Source organism: Antedon bifida, chromosome 10 (genome assembly GCF_963402885.1).
Source record: "Antedon bifida chromosome 10, ecAntBifi1.1, whole genome shotgun sequence".
Taxonomy (NCBI): Eukaryota; Metazoa; Echinodermata; class Crinoidea; order Comatulida; family Antedonidae; genus Antedon; species Antedon bifida.
In genome coordinates this window covers 1,354,414-1,363,433 of record NC_136235.1, presented here as the reverse complement: position 1 = coordinate 1,363,433, position 9,020 = coordinate 1,354,414, and the positions used below count along the sequence as shown (strand labels likewise).

Sequence of the window (9,020 nt, the reverse complement as noted above, 5' to 3'; positions counted from 1 at the left end):
CTCCTTGGTTTAAAGTGTGCTCTCTCTGCCTCAGCACTAAGGCCCTGCCACAGCCTTTGAGGTAGTTTCCACCACATCACCAGATGTTGATGCCTCATGATGTGTGGTAGAAAGGGGGACGTATAAAACCCCAAATGAACCCCAAAACACAGTTGCTCGCATAGTTTTAACTCTATTCCACCGACCAGCGTGACGCTCAGTCGCTGTCTGAGTGGCCTTGAGCTAACCGGTCATCTTGTTTTTAACAAGTTTAATATGCATATGACATAATGATGAATTACGTAATATGAAGCAGTATAAATAGACTGTATAGTAAGATTGTATAACTTTGTATTGTATAGGTCTTAATAAGATATATATATATTTTATTCCATTCTGTAAGGGGCGGGTTTCCCGCTGTTGAATGAGATTATGAAATAAATAAATCAATAAATTCAGGAAAATGATATGAAAACACAACACAGTCCTTAAACCAAGGCAATCTAACAACAGCACGCGCCGGAGATCAAAGGGTTTATCTGTGGCTGTGATCGGTTCCACGCCCAACATACACTGCGGGAAATATGTACACAGTACACTGTTGGTATATTTGTCGCAGCCAGACATAGGATCAAAGGACTTTGTTCCTATCTTGGCAAGGAGAGCTCAGTGTTCTGTTGTTAAATTGCCTTGCTTTAACACAACAAACCAACAAGTTAGATAGAAACACAGTTGCCTCATTTAATTGTTTGCATGCGGTTTACAACAATCACTATACAGTACTCACATTTCTTTAAAAATAATATTTACAGAGGTTACACATTGTGTACAAAAGTTATTTACAAAATATGCCTAAAACACAGTAGATTAAAATGTTACAGTTTCTCCATTTTGATAAACGTAAAAAGTGATATCATAGTTCTGTATGTAATACTTTTATATATACAATTGAAATGGAAAGTGTTAACTGTTAGAACTATTACTAATTATAGTTATTATCTTTTGGTGAGAACATAACTAAGGTGATAATCCTGACAGCAGATTGTAAAAAAAAAATATGTATTTGAAATTATACAGATCCTAAAAATGGTAGTTGATTAAGCAACATTAATGTAATTAAGAAACATTAGTGTACATAACGTTGTGTGTTATTAAATATTAGGGACAATACATAAAACAGTATACAAGGGCAAAAATCATCAAAAGCTGGGCTAGTAAGGATGCCTATTTACCATTACTTCCGCGACTGGTATCTATTTCTTCAGGCAGAACAAAAAAAAAAGTGGGGGGGGGGGGGGGGGGGGTTTGAACTCTGGCTACGGGCTTGTGCATTTATTTGGCAGCATTGATAATGAAATGACAATCCTTATTAGTTTGTAAAAAAGAAAGTAATAAGGAGACTGATATGCAGTAAATATAAGTAAGCTTATTAAACATAAAAATATGCATGGGATAGATATTTATTTATTATGTGTTAGGGCTTAAAACAACCCTGGATAAATATCACTGCTACTACATCAGATGAATTGGTGTACTGGCCCTACTTGTCCTTGGTATCCTTTGATCCTGTAAGAATAGATAAGAAAACATTAAAATAAGGAACAACCTGTATTGGTACATCATCTTAAATATTGTGGATAATAAATAATATCCAATTTTTTTTTTATAGAGAAATATTTATTTATTTTATTTAAAACATATTTAGACAGGACAAAAACATATCAGGTATAGATATTGCACCTGTTTTACATATGGTCCTGTTTTTTAAGTAAATTTAGAGAGAGTAACCTTTCCAGCTGAACTGTGAGGCCCGCTGATATCCAGGGGCTGTATTCACCATTCACACAGGGAAACACTTACCCTTACAATTAAAAAAAAAATCTCCTTTCTAAGTGAATACACAATTTAAGGGAAATATCTCACTTAAGAGTGATTGGATAAATATATATATAAAAAAAATGTCATTAAATAAATAGGTTTAACAGACCTTTTCCTATTATTCTTGTACTTCTCTTCCTAGTCATCCGTCCATCAGTATCTGCTCCTTGTTCAACATGCTGGTCGCGACTGCTCCCGGAATCCTCTCTTTCTCTGAGTCGTGCTGGGTGATCAGCTGGTGATTTGTTTCGTGTTGCCCTTCTAGCTCGAGTGGCCGGTGGTTCATCCACTTGAAGGGTACACTGGCGACTTGGTGTTGATCTCTCAGACAGTGGACGGCTGGCTTCTTCTGCAGCTCTTCTTTTAGGTGTAGTTCTTCTTTCAACCGGTGATGATTTTGTGCTGTCTTTAGAACTTGCAGGAGATGTGTCAGGAGGACTTTTTGATGTATTCACCGTTGGAATCTCAATTTTTTTAACTATATGTGCGCTTTCTTGTTTTGCCTCTGTTGTTTCTTTCATATTTGTAGGTTTTACTTCACTGTTTTGTGGCGTTAAATCTTTTGGAGGGGCAGGATTTGTTATTGGTTCAGATATACTCGCACCCTCACCAGCAGTCTGAGCTTCACTTTCAAGTTTAAAAGGAAATTGATGAGTGTCTTTGCATTTAGCAATGTCCATGAGCTCTACCTTTGATGGCAGTAGTGTTGGCATAGTTGCAACTGAACTTTCTTCAGACTCCAAAGACATGTCTCCAGCAGTCTGGCCTTTTTCAGATAAAATCTTTCCTACTTCAATAGTTGATTCTCTAACAAGAAGTGGTAAAGGCCTGTGATCATCAGAGTCTGTTAGATCAGCATTTGCAGATTTCTTTAAGTCTTCTTGTTTCGTTTCGCTGTCTATTTTCAACACCTTAGGAGGCGGATCGCAAAGAGGATTATCATCATACTTTCTTTTTAATTGCACAGAAGATGACAAATTTTGTGTTAAATCAGGCTCAGACATTTCTTCTTTTACAGTCAATTGTTCTCTCACTGCATCCTCACCGATACTATGCTCAACAGTCGACGTAGATCTCTCACTCTCTTTATTTTGTGTTGGCTGTTCTACAAGAACACTTAACTTAGGTGGGTCAATTTGTTCAGGTGTTGTTTCTTCCATCGGTACTGATGGTACTTCTGTGGTTTGAGGAGTTTGAGGTGTCTGTTCAACTTCCGATGGTTCTGTTAAATTCGGCTTCTCATCACCTGTTGGTGATACATTAGATTCTGTTGAGGCTAGACTAACATTTGGTAAAACTGAAGGTAATAAAGGTGTTGATTTTACAACTTCTGGAGCAGTAACTGGTGAAACCTTAACAGTGATAGGTTTGGTATGAGCGTCTGGTCCTAAAGGGTTTGCATACAGAGGGAGATTAGTTGGAGAGGGTGTACCTGTTGTAGCTGCTGCAGGTATTACGATCGGCTGTGATGTTGGAGGTCTGTTTTCGGATGGGCTCTGCATTCTTGGTGTCATACCTGCATTGTATGCTGACTTTGCAATTGAGCTTAACAGTGCACTAGCACTCATACCCATGCCTGATGGACTGGATGTAGTAGGAGATGGAGTCTGCTTGATAAATGACGCACTAGTTAAAGGTAATCTTGGAAACTCGCTTCCTTGCTGTGTTACGGGTGATACAGACCTTGCTCTCTTATCAAACTTACTCGATTTTTGAGTTTCAGAATTTGTTAAATTTCCAGTTGAGCCGTGACCCGGAGGAGGCATGCAGCTAGGTAATAATAACGATTTTGGTGAATACATCTTTTGCTGTTGAGGGGGCTGTTTTGGAACTAACTGTGGCATCAGAGGCTGAGAAGCACTGGAAACAGTTGTCTTGGGAACGTACTCAGCATTTAATTCAGCAACATCTTTGCTAATTTCCTGCTGTTGAGGTAAAGAACTATTTTCGTTATCATGCGTCATTCTCTCAAGAGTCGGCATCTTTATTGAATCAGCACTTATGTTCTCTAACGGAACTCCATGAGATCCAACTGGTTCGCTTACACTTCTTGTTAGGTTAATCATACCAGAGTTATTCCGCATCGAATCCATATGAATCATTTGCATTAAAATACTAGATTTATCAGAAACTTTTTGTTCTTGTACAACACCTTGATTAATTTGAGTTGGTGTATTGACATTCATACCAAATATATTCTTTCTATGCAACTCATCAACTGATACAGGTGGGTTATTAAGTTTCTTATCAGTAACAGCACCTGCAGTATTATATTGTGATATAAAATTTGTGTTTTGACATGGTCCTTCTGTACTTGGCATCGATACATAATGAGCTCCAGTCTCAAAAGGTGGCATATCCGATCCAACTGTACCTTGAGAACTGCCTGCTTTTGAAGCTGCTTCAACAGGAAGAGAGAATGAAGATGGTTGATGCGAGTTCAATGAGTTGCTTGAAGGACCACCTTCAGGTAACACTTGAGTTTTAAATTGGCTATTTTTATCCCCTTTTAAGTTCAACTTTTTATCTCCGTTTCCTGTAGTGGTGGGAGTGTGTATCGAATATCGGTCTTTACCATGTATTGGAAGAATGGTTGAGCTCCATGATGCAATATTCTGAGTATCTCCAGCCATAAACATATCATGTTTAGTAAGCTGAATAACTGGTGATTTCTGCTGTTTAACATCACCAGATTTAACACTTTCACCAAGAGGAACTTTAATAGAATCCATTTCTTTTAATTGGGTTGGATCTTTCTTCAATAGCATTTCATTAGACACAACTTCAGTTTGTTTGTTGTCTTTGGAGAAGAGATTTGCCATTCTGTTGCTTGTTTCCATTCCTGCTTCATTTGCCACCTTCTCCGCCATTGCAAGCAAGTCTTTTTCTGCATCACTTATGCCATCTAAAGTTGTCTCATCAAATGGCATAACCATATTGTTTTGTGGCTTTGCTGGAAACCTTGGAATGGAAGGAAACATAATATTTGTTGGCGGCAAGTGAGTAGCATGTGGTATTTGTTGATTTCCCCTGTAACGAACCGGTGACTTTCCAGGCATCATACCAACTGGTGGATTTTGCATCATATTTCCACTGGTTCCTGGCATCATTCCCTTATTACCTGGATGAGATACATCTGCTGGTAACGGCATTCTAAATTGTGCAAGATTTGAGGTTGGAATATTTACCATGTTAAATGGCAAGTTTCCAGGAGCTTGTTGTCTTTGAGGAAACATATTTCCTGGATTGAAATTTGCACCATGTGCAAAATCAATGCCTTGATTTGAAGGTGTTTGGCTTGGAGTAATATTTGATGGAAAGTACTGATTAAGTTGTGTCTGCTGCTGCTGTTGTTGTAGTTGAAGCGGAAATGGTAGTTGATTCCTAATTTGAGTTGCTGGAGTAAGGAACTGTCTTTGGCCTTGTTGCATCATCGGATTTAATCCTTGTTGATATACAGCCGTTGGACCTGCTGATGTCGGAACCTGACTTTGTTGTAATGACGTTGGTAATCCATGAGGTATGTTTGCATTAGTCATACCAGGAGCTGAAAACTGTAACTTATTTGGTCCAGGAGATTGCATACCTGAAAGTCTTACTGGTGGTGACATGTTGTTACTCAAAGGAGTTGGCATACGACGGCATTGCTCTATTTGTCCATATGATGCACCTAAACCAGGCTGCAAGACTGAACTGGGCTGTTGCAATGACATGACCCCAGCAGCATTACTAGCAGGGATATTCTGTTGTGCACTGAACACATTATGAGTTCCGTCTCCAGCTGGTTGATTAATTCGATTTTCATCAGAGGGTTGTTGAAAATGTTGAGTCGCAACAGGTTGGCTTACGTTTTGCTGTCTGTTTGGTGTTTGACTACGAACAGCTGGAGTCATTAATACGTTAGATTGGGGTGATGACATATGAGATGGGATAGAAGAAACGACTTGACTTGTAGGTAGAGGAGGGAGACCAATAGACTCGGGTAGCATTCTGGTAATTTCACTAGCTGGAGGCATTGGTGGAAGGCCTTGAGATAATGTAGATTGAGGCATATTATTCATCTTCTTAGAATTTAATATAGCAGCATGCTGGAGTGTACTGGCTAATGATGTAGGAATCCCACCACGATTTGAGAATGGAAACTGAGTACCAGGTATTTCACGTTGTAACAGATTTACTAACAAAGGGCTTGTGATAGACACATCTGGCTTTTTAACTGCCAGATTAGATGTTGTGGTAGGTTGTGTTGGGTCAGCAAATTGCGTAGACGTCGCTACCGGCTGATTCTGGTTTGCGACTGAGTGACCGGAGTTAGTTGCAGGAATCATTTGATTGATTGGTGGAGTTGCAATAGATTTCATATCACTTTTTGAAATGTCTGTATCTTTAGGCTGAACATCAGTAGTTTCTGTTTCATCCTTATCTTTCTCACTACCTTTCTTTTTAGCTTTTGGTCTTGATCTTCTCTTTTTCTTTGGTCTGATATCTGATGGTGGGCTCATATTTAGGCCAAATCTTTGAATTTCACCTGGATAAAAGAACTGAGGCATTTGATTGAAAGGTGGTACGTTTGGATTCATTCCTTGTTGCATTGCATGGATATTAGGCTGCATACCTCCCTGGATTCCTGGCTGCATACCACCCTGGATACCTGGCTGCATACCTCCCTGTATTCCTGGCTGCATGCCACCCTGGATTCCTGGCTGCATACCTCCCTGGATACCTGGCTGCATACCTCCTTGGATTCCTGGCTGCATACCTCCCTGGATACCTGGCTGCATACCTCCCTGGATACCCGGCTGCATATTACCCTGCAACCCTGGAGGCATGTTTCCTTGCATTCCTGGTGGAATCCCTCCTTGAATCCCTTGCTGCATTCCTGGTTGCATGTTCATTTGCATCCCAGGTGGCATGTTCCCTTGTAATCCAGGTGGCATGTTTCCTTGCATTCCTGGCTGCATGGCTGCTTGTAATCCCAGGGGCATAGGCCCTCCCTGCATATTAGGATGCATACCCTGTTGAACACTAGTTTGTATGTTTGTTTGCATTGCTGATTGTCTGCCAGACTGCATGGTAGTTTGAATGCTGGATGGAATCCCACCTTGCATGTTTGGCGATGACATTCCCGGTTGAATGTTACCACCTGCCTGTATGTTACCATGCATCCCTTGTCCTTGCATGTTCTGTTGAATGCCTTGTTGTACATTGAACTGCACACCTGGTTGGATGCCCGGTTGCATTCCTGCAGGGACATTTCCTTGTGTTATGTTTCCTTGCATTCCAACCGGAAGATTTCCTTGCATCCTTGGCACCTGGACTTGCCCCCATGGGAAATTAGGACGCATGGCACCAAAATTCATTGTGTTCATCTGCTGTTGCTGTTGATTGGCTACTGTCATTCTAATTTGAGATGAAGTAGATGGTGCTGATGACATCACAGATTTTCCCAGTCCCACTGAGGTCAAAGGTTGAGCATGAGAAATGGATGACGGCAATTGAGGTGGTGGAATATTAACCTGATCATTGTTCTCAATTTTTACTGATAAAATGCCTAAATTCTGTAGTACTTGGCTGTCAGTCTGTGCTAATTGTTGAAGGCGTTGTGCTGATTCTGGTGGGATGTTAAAGGTCACTCTGACACTATTCCATGGTTCTATCTTTGAAATAGAAAGTGAATCATCATCTGGAAAAAAAAAATGCAGACAGTTATATAAACATTTTTCCAAAATAATGTTTATTTTTAAGCAATCAAACTTAACATCAGCCACTGTCTTTCACATGATATGTAAACTGATTTTAAATTTTTATACGCATCCAACAGCGAATAACTCGCCAATTACAGGATGGGATACACTATTTTATAATTTATTGTGCTTATAAACTAAATCTCATTTAAAACCTGGACCTTAGGATTGGAAGGCAAACATGTTAACCACCAAGCTACAGCTCCAGTACATTTTTTATGATCATTTTGTGGCATTGATCACTCAGTTAGTTTAAGTAATTGTTTAAATATCTACTTGGTAGGTTGTGAATCAATTCATTATTATATAACATGTTTAGTGTAAGTAAGTGTAAATAGAAAGGAATTCAATATAGATGACATGAGCATACAAAATCATAAAATAAAAAAAACCTTTACCACTTTCTGAGAGCTCAGTCAGTTGAAGTCTAATTTTCTGGAGTTTTTCTGTCAAATCGCTGTCATTGATATTGCCTTTACAAGTTATAACAAGACTAGATGACTCAGTTCCATTGGTGTCAGGAGCTAATGCCATCTATAAAAACAGATTATAAATATTAAAACAAAAATAAATTTGTCTGGTGAGCTACAGTCTGTAATCTAGCTTTTATAAGGCTTAATAATATATATTATTTATTAATTATTAATAATATTAAAAAGGCATATGCCTTTTTCATGATGGAAGACATCTCACATACATCTTCAATCAATGACAAACAATGCTGTGCAGTGAAACGTAGCCAACAAAAAAAACATAACGTTTTCTGTAGTAGACCACATGACCATGCATGATGTTTGTTAAAAAATCCTCCTGACCTAAACTAATAAATAATTTATTTTTATACCCCCTGAACCTGATTGATAGGTCTAACTAGATTTAGCCCTATTCTAGACCTTCTTATTATATTATGCGGCGGGTCAAGGCCTCTCTACTATCTAGCTAAAAAATCTAGGCCTAGCTAACCGGGCCTCTCTAGAGAGGTCCTAGCTAGGCCCAGCCTATAGCCTATACTAATAGGCCCTCCTCTAGCCTACTACTAGCTAGGCCTAGGCTAGTTAATTACGGCGGGCCTGGACTAACTAGCTTAGCTAGGTAGAGTAATAATGCACATTTTATTTTAGTAATATTTACCCTGCGTAAGAAAGATGGTAGTTAAAAGTAATCTACTACGTCTTTTGTGCCATCAAGACCAGAAATATAGACTTTCGACGAGAATAATTTTTTATGAAAAAAGGAGGTATATTCAGAGCGTCATTCTGACGACTGGAGCATTCTCTACGGAGCGCCATTTATGCCTTTATTAACTTCAATAATAGAAATAGTACTACGGTAACTGCTCAAGTGGACCCAATTTAGCACCAGGTAGCCGCAGTGATATAAACTAGCTAGAAATAAAAGTCACTACTTTTAATATCGTTT

General features: G+C 39.1%; 2 protein-coding genes across 2 annotated transcripts; both read right to left on the bottom strand.

Moving 5' to 3' along the window:
• Positions 1 to 706: 706 nt before the first annotated feature.
• Positions 707 to 2,406, bottom strand: LOC144854418 (uncharacterized). Its single transcript, XM_078712374.1, has 2 exons — positions 1,967 to 2,406; positions 707 to 1,545 (listed from the first exon to the last, which is right to left on the bottom strand). The coding sequence occupies exons 1-2, from the start codon at positions 2,376 to 2,378 to the stop codon at positions 1,520 to 1,522; spliced, it is 438 nt and encodes a 145-aa protein (XP_078568500.1). The 5' UTR covers positions 2,379 to 2,406; the 3' UTR covers positions 707 to 1,519.
• On the bottom strand, positions 2,385 to 8,816 carry LOC144854541 (uncharacterized; the record flags this gene model as incomplete). The annotated part of the gene is made up of 3 exons (XM_078712488.1): positions 8,772 to 8,816; positions 8,000 to 8,135; positions 2,385 to 7,540 (listed from the first exon to the last, which is right to left on the bottom strand). Coding segments are annotated over exons 2-3 (5,292 nt in total), but the record flags the coding sequence as incomplete, so codon positions are not given.
• Between the last annotated feature and the right edge of the window lie 204 nt (positions 8,817 to 9,020).

What these genes read in the sequence shown, in the direction of transcription:
- LOC144854418 (XM_078712374.1), bottom strand. Translation starts at nt 2,378, where the DNA reads ATGAAAGAAACAACAGAGGCAAAACAAGAAAGCGCACATATAGTTAAA. An exon ending in TACAAGAATAATAGGAAAAG is followed by an intron (nt 1,546 to 1,966) that starts GTCTGTTAAACC and finishes CTATTCTTACAG; the next exon opens with GATCAAAGGATACCAAGGAC.